General features: G+C 41.0%; 1 protein-coding gene across 4 annotated transcripts in view; it reads right to left on the bottom strand.

Moving 5' to 3' along the window:
- The window catches only part of trak1a (trafficking protein, kinesin binding 1a), a 39,244-nt gene extending 21,735 nt beyond the window's left edge, over positions 1-17,509 (bottom strand). The window contains exons 1-2 of one of the 4 annotated variants that reach the window (XM_084942791.1): positions 17,311-17,509; positions 8,352-8,546 (exon numbers count right to left, since the gene is read on the bottom strand). Coding sequence is in view for 2 of the 4 variants with exons in the window: in XM_084942788.1 (XP_084798914.1) it covers positions 8,352-8,546; positions 11,619-11,622 (199 nt within the window). In the remaining 2 variants the exon portion in view is untranslated. Of the gene's footprint in view, positions 1-931; positions 3,484-5,581; positions 8,313-8,351; positions 8,547-11,618; positions 11,763-17,310 lie in introns of those variants that run through there. The other 3 variants (XM_084942788.1, XM_084942790.1, XM_084942789.1) reach the window with 3 other exon arrangements.
- Between the last annotated feature and the right edge of the window lie 1,311 nt (positions 17,510-18,820).

Genomic DNA, 18,820 nt, shown 5'->3' with positions numbered 1-18,820 from the left:
GGCCAGGAAGATCGTGAAGGACCTCAGCCATCCCAACAACAGACTGTTCTCTCTGTTGAGGTCAGGAAAGCGATTCTGCTCCCTGAAGACCAACATAGAGAGACTGAGGAGGAGCTTCTTCCCGCAGGCGATACGGTCTCTCAATCACACCACCACACAGTACTGACCCACACATATAGTTCTTATACACACACTGGACATTCTGGACATTGTTTTCACTTCATCACTTAAATCACTTTAAGCATATTTGCACTGCACAAGACAATGTGGCTTGCACAACACTGGTCACTATATTCTTCATTTCCAGTTAATACTTGTACAGCTGCTGTTATTGTGTGTATATATATATATTTATTTATTTATATTTCTTCATACATTCTTATATAGTTCTATACTGTGTATTGTGTATTTTGTTGTACAGTTATTTTATTTTCAACTTTAATTTATATATTTTATCTTATTCTTTCCCAGTTAAATTTACCCTTCATTCTAATTTGTGTTGTACAGTTATTTCATTTTTAACCTTAATTTTTTTTTTTTTTTTTATATTTTATTCCTTCCTAGTTAAATTTACCCTTTTTAATTTTTCATATTTATTTCCTATCTTATTCATAGCCTTTTCCTTTTTTTCTTTAGATCACGAGCAGTTGTCTAAGCATTTCACTGCATATCGTACTGTGTATGACTGTGTACGTGACAAATAAAATTTGAATTTGAATTTAAAGATGATATACCAGGTTCTGACTGAGGGATTTGTGAAAAAATTAAAACGTACAGCTCTGCTATCACTTCTGACATAAATGAAGACAGAAAACTAAACAGTAGTGACGTTTGTATGGTTACTGAAGTTGGGCTAGCTGGTATATAATGATGTGCTACGTGGTGGCTAGCAACACAGCTATGTTAGCATGTTAGCATAATATAAACATACCGAAGCTGGAGGATGAGCGCTAACTTTTTTCCACTCGATAAAAGTTAATGGAAGGTTCCCGATGATTAGGGACGAAGGCGTCTGCACAGCAGGATGCTGTAAACGGACCAAACGTCAGTCAGGAGAACAACTGAAATAATCCATCTACCATACGAGGTTAGTCATTAATATACTGCTGCATGGGCTGGGCTGTAGTTACATCGTAAGGTTTTAAAAACTGAGCTTTAAAATAGTGGTAGAATAGTGGTAATAAAAATTGAGAGAGGCCGACAGTGATCACCACCTTTTTTTTTTTGTTTTTTTATTTAGGGGCTTGTTCAGATTAAATAGGACAAGATACAAAGCATTAAGAAACGTTGAAAACCCAACAACCTTAATAAACGCAGAGTAATTTGGACCCGGAAGCAGGGTTTATCACGTTATCACTTAAAGATTGGATTGGCTTCATCTTTTTCTGTCATCTGCAGCCGGCACACAGGCCCTCTGAAGTAGCTGACGTTCACAACACTGAATATCACTTTATGGACCTGCAATTTGTCAAAGCTCCAATTTCCTGGTTGTCCTCTGTCCATGAAGCCATTTGTTTTAAGGCCTCTGGAAGTGCCAAAAAGTCGTTGTCAGGTTGATATCAACAAGACTGGCTTGGAGGAGCATGCAGATCATTGGGCTAAATATAAGCCAACCTACTTCCTCATCCCTCCCCAACATAAAACCAGCTGCGTATCTATTTCTGCCTCGACACTCCATGAAAAGCTTTATCAAAGAAGCCGTGTGTCCCTTCTCATCCAGCATTTAAACATTTTAACACAGTAAACCTACCATCAGTGTCTACCAGGCAATATCAGTTCCTAAAAAAGACTGGAAATAAAAGCTATACCAGCTGGCCACATGTGAATAACATTTAAGCTGCGCAGCTCGAACTGGGAATCCATCTCAAACTGTTATGTAAGAATGCATAATATAGGACAATGAACTCATTTCTCCTCCAACATCCATATTAAGTGTGCAGTTTAATGATGTCAAAATACAAAAAGTGCACAAATATGTGCATGCGTACAACCAAAAGCAAAGCAATTACTATAGGTGAGAACTATACGTATAGCATGAAATCAGTTACATCCCACTTTAAATAAAGGGACCATAAGCAGGTGCATCATAATTAGGGAGCAAAAAAGACCAAGGCAAGAGAGTAGAAAGACGGACATGTTTGTGAAGAAAGAGTAGGAGCTAAAAAAAAAATAAAAAATTTTAAGCACTAAAAGGTAACAAGCGAGCCACTACTGCACCCTGCTGATAGTGACACCTGTCACATGACCGCGTGGATCAATCTGCAGATTTAATCTGGTATTTAATCATTTCAAGTCACACACTAAAGCTACTTTGAGACAATACCACAGGATGTTGTAACACACTGGAATTCAATACATAAAGGATCATTTATAACGTTGCATTAGTTTAAGCTTGTTTTGTTTTTAGGTCTCCAACAGGGGCTGATATCAGCTAATATCAGCTCTTCATTAACGCTCCAGCAGCATTTTCTAATAAAACAAGTCAGCAACCTACAGTGAGGACACCGCTTGACTCCACAGCACCATCTGCACAGTGCACTGCTACATGTGCTACAGTGAGACCTCAACGTACAATAACGACCGAGTTGGAGCCGCTCTGCTGGACAAGCTACAGATAAAAGCTTTCATTTTTGTGCATATGAGCAGAAACATATACATGGATGCAAACTTAGCTAAGACAGGTCACAGATCGCAGCAAAGATCTAAACAGCACAGATCTAAACTCGAAACCTTATTTATAAGCAATTACAGGTTTCTTCTAAAAAAATCCTGCTCTTTGTTATGGAGATCATTTACTGCAGTTATGTCATTGAGACTAGATTATTGTATTTTGTTACTTTGTCACCATCTCCACAACATAACCTTTATTCATTTTGTCTCTATGTGCTAATGCCAGCTACCCGCTGCATCAGCAGCAGGGAGCTGGCGTTAGCACAACAAGATCTCTAGTTGTTGTCCAGAAACACAGGAACCACCATAAAGTCCAGTCACACCTCCAACACTTAACACCCACAACTACTACTTGGCTCTATATTAGGAGCCACTGACTCACCTGCCATACACCACCTATTACAGCACCTACTGTTTATAATGCTGCTCCTCTCTGTCCTTTCCACAACACCTACCTTCATGGTTTTGCTGAGAATGCCAAGCCACAAGGTGACATTCACATGATTTAATTAGGAAAGAAACTAGCATACATTCAAGCGGATCCCAAGAGTGAGTTACTTAATTCAATTCAATTCAATTCAATTTTATTTATATAGCGCCAAATCACAACAAAAGTCGCCTCAAGGCGCTTCATAGATACAGAGAAAAACCCAACAATCATATGACCCCCTATGAGCAAGCACTTTGGCGACAGTGGGAAGGAAAAACTCCCTTTTAACAGGAAGAAACCTCCGGCAGAACCAGGCTCAGGGAGGGGCGGCCATCTGCTGCGACCGGTTGGGGTGAGAGAAGGAAGACAGGATAAAAGACATGCTGTGGAAGAGAGACAGAGGTTAATAACAGATATGATTCAATGCAGAGAGGTCTATTAATACATAGTGAGTGAGAAAGGTGACTGGAAAGGAAAAACTCAATGCATCATGGGAATCCCCCGGCAGCCTACGTCTATTGCAGCATAACTAAGGGAGGATTCAGGGTCACCTGGTCCAGCCCTAACTATATGCTTTAGCAAAAAGGAAAGTTTTAAGCCTAATCTTAAAAGTAGAGATAGTGTCTGTCTCCCGAATCCAAACTGGAAGCTGGTTCCACAGAAGAGGGGCCTGAAAACTGAAGGCTCTGCCTCCCATTCTACTTTTAAATACTCTAGGAACAACAAGTAGGCTTGCAGAGCGAGAGCGAAGTGCTCTAATAGGGTGATATGGTACTACAAGGTCATTAAGATAAGATGGGGCCTGATTATTTAAGACCTTGTATGTGAGGAGCAGGATTTTGAATTCAATTCTGGATTTAACAGGAAGCCAATGAAGGGAAGCCAAAACAGGAGAAATATGCTCTCTCTTTCTAGTCCCTGTCAGTACTCTTGCTGCAGCATTTTGGATTAGCTGAAGGCTTTTCAGTGAGTTTTTTGGACATCCTAATAATAATGAATTACAGTAGTCCAGCCTGGAAGTAATAAATGCATGAACTAGTTTTTCAGCGTCACTCTGAGACAGGATATTTCTAATTTTAGAGATGTTGCGCAAATGGAAGAAAGCAGTCTTACATATTTGTTTAATATGTGCGTTGAAGGACATGTCCTGGTCAAAAATGACTCCAAGGTTCCTCACAGCGTTACTGGAGGCCAAGGTAATGCCATCCAGAGTATGAATCTGGTTAGATACCATATTTCTAAGATTTTCAGGGCCGAGTACAATAACCTCAGTTTTATCTGAATTAAGAAGCAGAAAGTTAGCGGCCATCCAGGTCTTTATGTCTTTAAGACATTCCTGCAGTTTAACTAATTGGTGTGTGTTATCTGGCTTCATGGACAGATAGAGCTGGGTGTCATCTGCATAGCAGTGAAAATGTATGCTATGTCTTCTAATGATGCTGCCTAAGGGAAGCATGTATAATGTAAACAGAATTGGTCCTAGCACTGAACCCTGTGGAACTCCATAATTAACCTCAGTGTGTGAAGAGGACTCTCCATTTACATGCACAAATTGGAGTCTATTAGATAGATATGATACAAACCACTGCAGTGCAGTACCTGTAATACCTACAGCATGTTCTAATCGCTCTAATAGGATATTATGGTCAACAGTATCGAACGCTGCACTGAGGTCTAGCAGGACAAGCACAGAGATGAGTCCACTGTCAGAGGCCATAAGAAGATCATTTGTAACCTTCACTAAAGCTGTTTCTGTGCTGTGATGAGCTCTGAAACCTGACTGAAACTCTTCAAATAAACCATTCCTCTGCAGATGATCTGTTAGCTGTTTGACAACTACTCTTTCAAGGATTTTTGATATGAAAGGAAGGTTGGAGATTGGCCTATAATTAGCTAAGACTGCTGGGTCTAGAGATGGCTTTTTGAGTAAAGGTTTAACCACAGCCAGCTTGAAGGCCTGTGGTACATAGCCGACCATTAGAGATAGGTTGATCATATTTAAGATCGAAGAATTAATCAATGGCAGGACTTCTTTGAGCAGACAGTAAAAAGACAGTAAATGTATATTCAGTGTGCACGACTTCCTCAAAGCACTTCAAATATGTGTGAAATTGAAGCCAAAAAATTCCCAGCTAACTTTCCAGGAAGTCCTCCATGCCCCTGCTTTGAATTGGTTTCTTTTTAGATAGATTGCAAACAATTTGACATGTTGACGTATGTAAAGTGCAGGAAACAGCTCTCTTTCTGTGCCATTGTAGTTGCTCTTATCCCATTTTCAGTCTCAACTGTTCTGTACTAATAATGTCTTACTTGGATACAATCCCCACAACAGCCGTCTAAGTAACAGTCTTCCACTTGAAATCAACTATCCAATAGAAGCTTCTTACTTGCTACATACAGAAATTAGCCTCTTTCCAACTCCAGGAAAGTGTCTGGCTTTTCAGCTTGTACATGTTAATCCACACTGAAGTGCTCTCTTACCATCAGTGCACTCTTCATAGTACCAGTCCAGCTCGTAGTAGTCTGCCTTAACAAACCTCTGGCCTCTGGTCTGGCCTCGTCTCTTCATCCTCACTGCTCTGACAGACAGATGTGCCAATGTCCCAGCATACTTAACTATAGCGTCCCAGCATGGTCAGAAACAAGCATCTGTCACTTTAACCGGTTTCCAGTAGAGTCTGGTGGTCAATAGGTCAGCATCTCAATTCTTCTTTCTCGGCATGCTTAGCAGATACCAGAATGGACACGGTTACTTTAGGTAAGAATCTGCTTCTCATGATCAGATTTCTTTTCTGTTCCACACTGAGTAACACCAGCCCGTTGCTGTGTTATGCTTAATTTAATGCACTGCTGGTGCCATTTTTGGATGTCATCAGTCAGAACCATTATTTGCGTCATCGGCTGTCAGCTGGAAAAAACACCGAGTCACTTATTTGTATTTTAGTCCATCAGGTAGTCTTTACCATTTTCAGGAAATTTTCCATCTTGCCAAATATGTCCCTCATCTTCCTTATTTTCTGTCGTCACATTTCCAAAGTCACTCCAAAACAAATCAGAGCAAATAATCAGGTCCATCCACTTATAGCTTCATGTCAGGCCACCTTCGGCTGCTGTCAGCTGTTACTCTGGCCATGTTCTCTTCTTAAGGTCGCAAAATGACCTTTTCCTTCCCTTTTGTAACATTCTTTAGCTCAACACATGGACAACCGCATCTCCAGCAATGACTCAATAAACACAGAGATACAGAGAGCGAGGCAGCAGCAGTCACGGGTTTTGCAGCAGAAATGATGAGAATGACGACACAGTGGGATGGGTGGGCTAAAAGGATGTCTGTAGCCAATGGGGGGTGGGGAATTTCACCAGCTTCTTCCCGCCCACCATTCACATGTCAGCATTTTGCCCTCCCTCCTCTCCTCTACTTTGTCCTTCTGCGTGGTTGTTATGGAAACAGCCTCAGACTCCAAAGCCTACGGCTGAGCAGCATGTAGATGCAGAGAAGGCAGTGTAGCGTTGGCAGGGGTGACGTGGCTAACTCAAAATGAATGAACCAAAATGGGGATTCTGGGATTTGTCATATAGGGAGTGATGAAGCGCATGCATGGGAGGCAGAAAGCACGTGAGAGGAACCAGTGAGAAGCACATTATGAAACTACAGCGTAAAGCAGCTACATGCTCAAAGGATGGGCTAAGACAAGGCTAACACCATACTGTTAACCTGCTGCTTGCTAAAAACAGCCAGTGTTTCTTACAGTGTGAAAAAAAGCAACTGCTGCTAACTAAGTGACATGCATGGTTTTATGCTAATGTGCCAGTAGAGTCATATAACTGCTTACTCATGTAATGCAATAAGGTTGCATAAGACCCCATTACAGGATCAGTTAGAGCTGCTTGCCAAGTGAGCCTGCACATTATTACATGTATTATCATTGCATTTATACGTATCTGTGCGCTGCTATTTGATTTCAGGTATGCAGTTGAATGAAAAGATAAAATAATAGGAAACAACGCAATCCCGAACATACAGCTATTCTAATTAAAACCTCAGTCTTTTTAAAAATGACATCTCCTACATGTTATCTGTTATTCTGTTGACAAATATCCATCACCAGCTGAGGCTGTGAAACAAATTTACCAATCAGACAGTCAACAGTCTTTGTTACATGTGCATTTTATGTCATCACAGCATGGATTTGCCTTCGATCGGTCAGCTGCCTCATGTCACAACCTCCTCAAACTCATCCTTCTCAGGCACCAGATCGAATCAATGTTTACTCGGATGATGCAACAGCGTGTACTATATCCCCCACAGCGCTCCTGATTAAGATGCAAGTTGGGTTGGACTTTTCATTATATAAATGCTTAAAAATGGTAACACGTTGGCACTTTGTGATGGTCTGTACAATCAGACACTCAAGATCAGTTGAGCTTTACCATTAAAGATCTTAGCTCATGTATCACTCCTGCTTAGGGTGCCGATACAGAGCCATCTCCTTGAAGCAGATGGGGATAGCTAGTAAAAGTCCAAGTGGAGATACAGATGATGACAAATCACAGTGATGGTACTGACTGTACAGCAAAAAACAATTTCCATGATTTGTAATAATGGCTCTTCTGCCCCCTCGCTATCACCTGATAGGCTGGTTCTCTGTGATGAATGTCAATACCAAATTGAAGGTGCAGGCAATGGGGCACCGGGGTGTATTTGCAGCTCTTGATTAAGCCTATTTATAAGATGCTTGATTTATTTTTAGAACATGTTTTTATCCTGAGTCACTACTCCAAGTAGACATGAGTTAGATATTAATAATTAATTGTGAAAAAAAACCCACTTTACACTCCCTTGGTTTGCCATGTGCAGTGTTTGCACATGTTATCACGAGCCTGTGCATGTTTGTTTAATTCAAATTGTGTGTATGTGGGTCTGTATGTGCTCTAGCTGGCACAGACTGCAATCAAAAGCCACAGTTTGATAAGACAAGTGCTGACGACGGCATAAAAAACACAATATGCGCACTGAGTACACGAAAAAGTAAAACATTAACCAGAGTGAGATAGACAGCAGTTTTTAATTTTGTTTTGGCAACCACGGTCACTTGGTTCGCCCACACTAACGGAGACATCAATGGAGTCAACACCCTCTCTCATTTCCACAACATTAATGTTGCCATAACACTCAGATCTCTCATTGTCACTATCCAACAACAGGACACGCGTGTTATTATATTTTGAAAACGCAGCATAACGAACTTACAGAAGTATTTGAGGGTCTCCTCAATCTGTTCAGTAGTCAGGTCAACGGCAGCGTCAGGGCCCAAGAGGGGAGTGTGCAGCCAATCATCTTGGTCATAACCGAAGATGGTGTCAGCCCTCAGCTTGTACACCGGCAGTTGTTCTTCCAATAAGCTGATAATCTCGAGCTCCGGCAAATCAGTATTGTTACACACATCTGCACAAGGAGAGAAGACAAAGTGAAGAATAACTGCTGCTTTCTTTGGAAATATTTACTTTCACATTTTCATCAAGTTAGTGGACACAGGAAACACCAGAACTTCTGAGTTATTCAATTTAGTAATCAGGACAATATATTTCATTTAGTACACTCATGCAGTCTTCTGAACCGGAGGGTGTATGAGGCCCTCTAGTGGCCACTGAGGAACTGGTTAGGTTTTAATTGCAGGATTTGGAAAAAAACAAAACAAAAAGGAGACCAGCTAAAAGTTGAGTTGGTATCCCTAATTAACCGTAGCTTTGCGATTGTAAAGGCTTGAAATGAGCTAGATGTCAAACATTTCTAATCATTTTTATAAAATACTGGCTTGCCAAACAGTTTAAATTAAGTTTGAATCCAGTGTTGTGCCACATCCTTATCTAGGACAATAAATAATTCCTCTGCCATAATTAAGCCCATTATTACCCCGAAAGAGATAAAGATGCCATGCATACCAAACAAGATAAAACAAAATCAGGTCTCCAGTCTTTCTGCAGCCAACTGATACGAGATTAACCTGCTCAGACATAATAAATAAACAGATGTAAGTAGGTGTCGACTAGCTGCAGGGCTTCCCTAGTAACCTGAGATCAACAGTCTTAATTTTTTCCTATATTTTCCTGTGAAAAAGAAAAATAAAAGATGTGAAATGTATACATCTCTTACATAGTTATAGCCCAAATTGGGATTGCTCTCTGTATGGCCTCTTTCTTTATCATTTTAATAATTACTGGGTGTTTTTAGCCCTTGTATGACAGCTGCAGTGATTAGAGATAGTAAAGGGAGATGGATGGATGACATTACACGCCACAAAAGTTCCAGTCAGCTGGGATTTAAGAGGGGACTGAAGGATCGAGGCACGTGAGCCCTAACCACCGAGCCACTCAGTTGTGCACTCTTTTTTTCCCTGCACAAAATCAACAGCAGCCTTCCTCTGTGAACCACTGATTCACAATTGTGCTCTGCTGTGCAAACTTAAATAACCTTACCTAAGCTTTCAGCTATGCGGCTCTCTGTTCACACATCACTTTAGTGTGCTATTAAAAGCGTCATCCATTTTTGGCTCTATTAGAACACATTCTCTCTGCTTACACACTCAAATCAAGTTTGGTCTTTTTTCTTTTTCCCCTCCTCCACAAATATAGAACAGAGAAGCTCTTGGACTGACAGAAGGAGACAAAACATGGGAATTAACATACAGTAAAAAATAAAGTTCTTTGTTTCTTTGTTCTGTCTCTCTATCTGCCCGTCTGTCTGTCTGTCTCCCCAACAATGCGGTCTTACAGTTTTTCTAATGCAGACTGAATGACTGACTGTGCTGAAAAGGGGAACACACACTCAAAGCAGAGGCTGGGGAAACATTTAGCAAGCACAGCCAGAGAAATTTCAACACAGATGTAAGTGCTGAATACCCAGTTCCATCAGAACAAGTGACATTTCACAATTTTCTGGATTTTGCCACTTTGTGCTGCCTCTGGTTTGTGTAAAAGTTCTCTGAGTAAGATTATGATTGATTAGCACATCTCTGGCAGATCATTTGGTTTTACGCAAAGTACAGCAGCAAATAAAATTATATTGACACTGAAGTTTTGTAACTGAAGTGTATTAAAAGCTTTCCTGCAGAGCACAATCTAACATTATATGAGCATGAATTCAATATACCTAAATGTACTGCAATATTTGGATTCTGATATGAAATATGAACAGTGAACTCTTAAAATGGGTGATGTTTAAGAATGGTAACACTGCAAATATCATCCAACAAGGTTTTGAGCTTTGTTTAAAGGCAAAAAGAAAGGCAGGATGAAATATGCGTGTGTGTGTTTTCTGATATTAACATATATAGAAAATGTATAAATGTTACAGCCATTGCTCCTCCTCTCTCTGCAGCTGTAGGTACCAACTGTCTGTAATTTGATACTACTGAGCATTTAGGCTCAGACTACTTTGTGTCTCCACGGTGTGGTGGTTTACACATTCGCCTAACAAGAGAAAGATCCAGGTTTGATCCTGGGAGGAGAAAAAGTCCCTTTCGGTTGCGTCAGGAAGGGCGTCCAGTGTAAAAATTGAAACAAATGGGGCTCCCTCTTAGAATAGGTGAGCAATGAAAGCAGATCACCTGGACCTCTTGGGAAATGCAACAATTATACATATAAAAATATTTTTGAAATTATTTTTTCATGTGACAGAAAGAAGATCGCACAACTGAACTTTACATTTACTATGGACCATTTAAAAAAAAAATCTGTATTTTTTTTTGTATCGCACCGTCTCTTCATAAGAGAGTGGATAGTAAAACCTTTTGAAGTAAATACAGAGGAGGCACAAAGCACACAAGCTGTGAGGACACCACAACAAGAAAGTTCAAGTTCAAATATAAAAATAGGCCTGTCACACAGTCCGTCTGAGCGATAAACACACCGCCTAACACAGCGAGCAGGCTACGAAGACACAGAGAGGGTTTTATCATATTAAAGGAAAGCTACTGACTGACTAGGATCAGCTGAAATGTTAGCAGTCACAAGTTGTTTGTGTCAGACCGTTCAATCTCCCAGACATGACTTTCAAATCTTTAACTTGAAAGCATAGATCTGAAATGCAACATGGCTGCCTCCTGTTGACCAAAACAATGCACTTCTGCCCCCTGAGGTCAATGCTTGAAAAGTCAGGGTTTTTTCCCTTCTTCCTAAAACACACTCACTAACAGGCTTTTAGCCGTTTAAACCTGAAAATCTTATCTTTTACTATAAAACTGAACCCACATTATGACATGTGACACTTTTGATTTTTCACAGATTGAAAGAATTCAAACATAAAAACATTTCCTTTGCAAAGCCAGCTCTTTAACACCCCTTTCAATATACAAGGTTAAAAAGACAAGAAAGCAACAGTCCCCGACAAACAGATAACAAAAGGGATAGCCAGAAGATACAGCGAGCGATCTGTCCAGATGTTAGTCAGACTGCTCATAACTGTCACTAGAGATGAGCTGAAACTGCTAGAAAACCATTCTCCACACAGCGTACTCACTCATGGTGCCTGAGCACGACAACCACTGCCCCCCTCTTGCCCTCCAATTACATTTTCCAGCGATCCTGGAGAGGGCAAGGTCGCGGGAAATAACACAGAAAGAGAGAGAGGTGCCGGGAGGGTGGGAAATGGGAAGAGCAGAGTACTAAAAGTTTTAGAGGACAGTACAGAGTGCAGGAGACCAAAAGAGAGGCGGAAAAAAAAAAAAAAGAGGGAGGGAGGAGCGGCCGGAGCCAACCAAACTGGTCCCATCATGCTTGACATGCCAATGACGAGAGACCACATGGACCGCCCCACTCTCTCACTTTTCCACACTCTGGCAGCCAACAAACCCAGCTGGGCTCTGCACACAAGCTGAAAGACACACACACACACACACACACTATTTTCCCTATCCTGTATAAACCAACTGTGGCCACACCAGGTCTGATGCTGCTCAAGCTCCATTACTAAAACACTAATATCAAGAGATTGGGCCTTTCAAGATTTTAAAAGTGTGAGTGTGCTTCGAGGTGTGGTGAAAACACAGCCTGAGCCAAAAGATAATAAACTCAACATAAAGGAGATTTTGCTATATTAGAGAGCAAGTGTTAAACTACCACAAAAACAGATCAGCGGAAAAGGTTTCTCCTCGTTACAGCAGTAATCACAGTGTGTGTGCGCGACAGGAGCAAAGCTCCAGCAGAAAACCTGCCAAAACACCACTCAAGATTTTTCCCTGTAATCCCACAGATCCCAGCTTTTGGCACCAAACAAAGCTCGATATGATTACATGTGATCCTAAGCTGATGTGTAATAGTCTTGGAAGCAGACTAATAGCGGCGCTAATCAGTTAGAATCACTAGTTACCAAACTTCACGGTAATGTGAGCGATTAGGGTGGTGCACAAAGTAACCGATCATTGAGATGTTTCATTTTAGAAATGAGGTAATTTCAAGTAAAAGGAAGTACAGAAGTTGGTGGGTGGTTTGATGCAAACTATAATCCACTAACACTTAGAAAATTGCCTCCATTTAAGTTGTAGTGCTGCTCCGTGGAGTTGCAGCAGAGTGTTATCCAGATTTAGATTGCAGCACAAGCAGCTGCTGGTCACAGAGGGTGCACTCGTGAAATAAAGCGCAGTAGTACGTCAGTGTTATCAAATGTCACCGGCAGCTCACACATCTACACGTGGGTGGCGAACCAGGGTTTTCAAATGTCACTAACCCTGTGAATCTGCGTCTAGTGTGTTTGCTAAGGTGTTATTTTTTTGTAAATAAAAAGTTTATTACTAATAAAATAAAATCCCTCAAGTCCTACCTGACAGGTTGAAAGTAAACATCTTGAATGACAAACGTAACATGGGATTGGTTGTTGGATTTCCCAATAAATCATTACAATTTCCATCAAAGAAGGATTTAACTGTGGATTATAAATCACAAATATTTGGTCAAGTGACTCCCACTCTTCCAGGACAAAAACCATGCAAAATTCCACACAACAATGCTTCTCGTTTGGTTTGTGCAGTTAGCACAAAGAGATTTTTTTTCATGTGCATATATTTTCTGAGGTTGCCTAATATACTTCTGATAACCTGAATCACAGAGCAAAATCAACTTCCTTTGTGTAGAGCTCAATCGTGCCTACTGGTCAAGGGATGTTTGTACGAGATCTGTGGTTCTGCTGTGGTGTCTGGCACTGGATCATTTGAGTCCTGTGGGATGAAAGATAGTGGTCTCTATCGAAGGGGCTTGTTCCGGGGCAAGCTAAAGATGTTGCATCAGATTGGGATCAGCGCTTTGGTCTCTTGGTTTCTGAAGCTGTTTGTGAACTCTCCAGCTGGTGGAGGAAGCAGCTGTCGGGGAGTGCCGGTGATGTGTGTCTAAGTAACATCCACGAATGTTGAAGTTACACCAATCTGTTCTTAGTAATAGTGTGCTTAAAAGTAAGAATCCACATAATACAAATCTGTTTACTTGGATACAAATGTGAGCTGGCGATTTTGATTAGTTGGTCATCCTGTGGAATGACACGGTAACGCTGCATCACACCGCAAGCGACATGGCAACCAGAGACCACAGAGAGTCAATCCCGTTCGGTGATTTCAAGCGACTATGGGCAAAATATCCGCTGATGAGACAAAGTAGCTGTGACTGGAGATATTTTTTCAACTTATATATCTATACAAATACAGATGCAGGCAACAGGAGTCTGGAACGTTCACAAGTGACCAGCCGTCGGCTACAAAGCGATACACGACGAGCCAATCGTTTCCAGTGTGGACGCAGCTTAAAGGACAGCTTTAACAGACAAGAAATGAAGGGCAAAGGAATACTTTTCTTTAGACATTAAAATGCATAAAATATGTAAACGCTTAACCCTAACCCTTAATATCATCAGCCAGAATAGTAAAGAGGCACCAGCTTCACAGAACATCAGATACAGTATGTAAATATCTGAAATCACTTATTTGTGTTCCATTTGTTTCCAGATTAGATCATCTGTCTACATCTGGCACAAACTCACAGTCCATATTTTATAAATGTTAAATTCAGATTCAACCCAATGTTAAATATTTTTCAAGTCCACAGAATTGATAAAATCCAAACTAATGAGGTTCAGTTTGTTCTGTAAAGTGTGCAGTCAGCCACTGTTCTTACTCCCAGTTGTTCTTGCTGGATTATTCATAGTTTTTTTTATGTACAAAAACATTGTAGCCATAGCAACCCTCAGTTTATGTGTATAGCAGCCCCTCCCCCCCCGTCAAAATTTTCCACTCCATGATTACACTCCCTCAAACAGTGACTGCACTGGTCAGACTGACTAGCTCACAGAGGCTAATCTCCACACACAGTGTTTTGAGTGCTTTACTGAGGCTCTGGTGGGTCAGCACAGGTTCAAACTCGTCTTTGTGAAAACACAAGAAGAACCCTGCACTCCTTTGAGAAAAAACAAAAAACAAAAATAGCAGCACAGTGGATGTTTCTGCATGCTGTGACTGGATGAGAGCCAGGGGACCATACCCATCAGATGAGATTCAAACTCCGTTTTTCCACTTGCCATAACTTTGCCAGCCGCTTACCAAAGTTATCCGTCCTCTGCCACTTTTCTATGTGTCTGTTTGCTCCCAATCGTCCTCTCCACATCAGACATCCCATAATTTCACTGTTACTCAACTCTTTACATCATCGGAGGCTGGTAACCACGGAGAATTAATCTCACACCCAGAAACTGCCGCATGGCAATGAGCTGCTCTATTCAGCTCATTGTGTTCATTCATTCGCCCGTACCCACTCCCACACCAGCTCTCTCTTTCTGTGAGAGACTCAAAAAGAGAGTTGGAGAAGCAGAATGACAGACGGAAGGCTGAGAGAGGGAAACATGAGGACACAAACAAAACAACTGCAAATTTGAACACAAACCAGCAGATGGCAGCACTGTCCTGAACACCTCAGCCAACTTTAAAACTGGGCCGCTGTAGATCCTACCACAGCTTTGATTTTGTAATGAGCCTGTCAGCCTGAAATCAAGAACTGGGTTTCACGTATATGTTAAAGAAAAAGAAAAAAGAAAAAGAAAAACACCGTCCTTTGATTCAAACAGCATGCATTAATTATGCATTAAAGCCAACAGTTAAAGGAAAATGAAGTTAAGTTAATAAAGAGCAATAATATTATAGATTTATAGGGCTTTTTAGGGTATAACAGACTACCTACAAAAGTCGGACACTGATTTTTAGCGAATAAGCTGTCATATGAATGTACACAGCACTGTGGGGTTTCAGTCTTCTAAAAGTCCATTTCAGAGAATCACCGATAGAGGAATTGGTGATTTAAACATCTGATATATCGGCAGATATTTTCTACTTTAGACACACAAAGCATAAACATAATCCTTCACTTTTATTATGTGAAGTAATTTATTAGTCCTCACTAAGATCGCATTACAGTGCAGTTTAAAATTAATCTTTCTTTAATTATACAAGTCAGGGATTACTCGTTTACGCTTACGAGCTGCCGGCAGGGAAGTGGTAGAGTGCCCTACATAACACTCATGACATGGTTAAAGGGCGTTTCTCCCATCTCTCTCTCTTTTTTAAAATTTATAGGTGATTGTAAATGCTGATACTGATATATCAATAAATGGCTGATATCGACCCCCATTGATATCGGTCGGGCTCTAACAGTAAATATAACACTTTTCAGACATGCAGTTCTTTCCATTAATTCTTCTTTAAGCACTTAGGCCTGTTTTCCATGAAAGTTTTATTTCACATTTATGTTTCACTTTCAAAATGATTGCATGTTTTTCATGGGATTTGCTCAGCTCTCTTAAAAACATGATTGTTGGGCAGAATACACTAAACACCAATATCGTCAAATTCATAACAATTCACAACTTTCCATTCGGTTCATTCAGTTTGTAGTGGATCTGTAAAGGAACAAAAACTATCATCCCTGCTGTAGACCAAGAATGGCCCTGTTCTCTAGGATGGATAATATGAATCGCCACTTATATTGGGTGGGTGTTAATTTACTTTGGTGGCCTGCCCAAGTAAACTCTATATATGGGGAAACCCTACACTGCACCAGCTACAGTAGATGTGTGTACCTGGTCACCAATAAGCCATAAGCGCAAACCTTTGATTTGGTCATACTGAACGAGCAGAGGTGCTCTGGCTTACTCTGTCTGGTGAGCTGGCAGTTGATTTGACTCTAAAAGTGTAACTAAATCTAAATATGAGTATGACTTTCCTACATGACCTTTTTGGTAACATAAAAATAAGCGAGACCTTGCTGTTCAAAATAATACAAGGAACTGAGATCATGCCCAAGGGTGGAAAAAGAATGTCTTTGGGAGGGTCTTTTCCTGTTGCTCCCGTGAGTATGAACGTTACACAGTATGGTGCTGTATAAGTGCTTGGCAACATTTATGAAGTGCTGAAGTAGCTTTTTAGCCAGGTTCTACTTAGCTCCCTCTCCCTCCCTTAATGATCCGCAGAATCCCAACCTCCTCTAATCTAGACTTCTGCATGATTAGCATAGCAAAAAGAAGGAAAGAAAAAAAATCAATACTCATTAATTTTGTATGTAATACCAACTCAATTAAAAGTGTCTGGTGGGTGTTCTTCCCAGACTGTAAAGAGAAAGGAGAAGGGCCAGTGCACAGCTACATTTTGGACACTAGTGTCATCCTGCTCTATTGAGGAGGGGGGTTAACAGGGTGATGGAAAAAAAAAAAAAAAAGAGGAGGGGAGACACGTAAAAGAACTGACAGAAACAGTCCACTGAGAGCTCTTCTCTCTTTCACATGCTGGCTCACACACAGCTGAAGTCCCCTGGAGCTGCTTCACTGACAGGATGTTACATTAGAGAAGGGTCACAGAAAAGGGACAGTTTCTCACAGCTCCAAAGGCCTCACTCTCATCCAAACCACCTCCATCAGCCTGCAGTCTTCCTAACACCTTACTCCAAAACCATTAGAGACTGGGGGCTGGCATTACTGTAAACTTTTAATTGGGTTAAATTGTGCTGTACTGTGTAACTTCTATAATACATTAATGCAGCCAAATGGACTTGTAAAGGACCAAAGGAGATCATTTCTGACAGATGAATTATACACATGTCTGCACACAGTGCTGATACAACAGCGCCAAATGGGTTCCAGTAAGTTTTGTCTGCCAACAGTTATAACATATGCATGCAGCAATTACCAGTAATGGTCTCAGCATCTGTGTAGGTGGCCGTGAACTTCTGAAGTGCAGCCTCACTGACATACTCCTCCTCTTCCTCCTCCTCACGGGCCAATTGGCGCGCTTGGCTACGGAGCTGGGATGCGTGTATGTGTTCGGAAGGCTGTTTAGGGGGCGGGGCGGAGGAGCAGGAACAGGTGGGGGGAGTCTGAGCCCTCGGGTCCAGCTTGGCGCTGAGTGATTACCGATTAAAAACAGGACCGGCCATGGACCAAACTTGGACCCGCCGAAGCAGAAACTGAATTAGAAGTGTCCTGAGCGCATTTATTTGACAGGGGAGGATGGAAATGGTCAGGTTGTCTCACCAGCAAGGCACAGACGGGGCAGCTGCCAAACCAGACTCCTGTGAGCGTGCAGAGACAATGTCTGAAAGACAGGACAAAGAATTACATTTAGCAACGCTTATGTTAAAATCGCAGCGTTTAAAAAGCAAAATCATGTAAAACAAAGCACAACATCTCACCAGCTCAAGTTAAAACTGTGTGTTTTTAAATATTATTTAGTTTGCCGTGTGAAAACACATTTAGATTCTCTCTTTTTCTCAATCACACAAGGGCAAGCTGTAGTATTTATGGACATGGTATCACACTTCTCTGCACGATGGATGATTGGCTAAGAAGCAGTGCACATGCTCGAGTGTAGACAGTGTCATAGACATGACTTTAACCTGTCTTATCAGCCGGTCAGGTATACCGCTATGACCTAATGTAAACCAGTTAAATTGGCATGTAACTAAAATTATGCCCGAGGAGGTTATAATTAGGTTTTTATTTTTACTTTAACAGGTTGTGACTCGTGGGTAGATAAATAAATACATGGGTTAAATGAAATACTAGAAAACCCTCTCAATATACAGGGAGTGCAGAATTATTAGGCAAGTTGTATTTTTGAGGAATAATGTTATTATTGAACAACAACCATGTTCTCAATGAACCCAAAAAACTCATTAATATCAAAGCTGAATGTTTTTGGAAGTAGTTTTTAGTTTGTTTTTAGTTTTAGCTATTTTAGGGGGATATCTGTGTGTGCAGGTGACTATTACTGTGCATAATTATTAGGCAACTTAACAAAAAACAAATATATACCCATTTCAATCATTTATTTTTACCAGTGAAACCAATATAACATCTCCACATTCACAAATATACATTTCTGACATTCAAAAACAAAACAAAAACAAATCAGCGACCAATATAGCCACCTTTCTTTGCAAGGACACTCAAAAGCCTGCCATCCATGGATTCTGTCAGTGTTTTGATCTGTTCACCATCAACATTGCGTGCAGCAGCAACCACAGCCTCCCAGACACTGTTCAGAGAGGTGTACTGTTTTCCCTCCTTGTAAATCTCACATTTGATGATGGACCACAGGTTCTCAATGGGGTTCAGATCAGGTGAACAAGGTGGCCATGTCATTAGTTTTTCTTCTTTTATACCCTTTCTTGCCAGCCACGCTGTGGAGTACTTGGACG

Source organism: Perissodus microlepis, chromosome 11 (assembly GCF_051167445.1).
Source record: "Perissodus microlepis isolate ML-2025 ecotype Zambia chromosome 11, ASM5116744v1, whole genome shotgun sequence".
Classification (NCBI taxonomy): Eukaryota; Metazoa; Chordata; class Actinopteri; order Cichliformes; family Cichlidae; genus Perissodus; species Perissodus microlepis.
The sequence above is the reverse complement of the archived record's forward strand: the minus strand, read 5'-3'. Positions and strand labels throughout refer to the sequence as shown.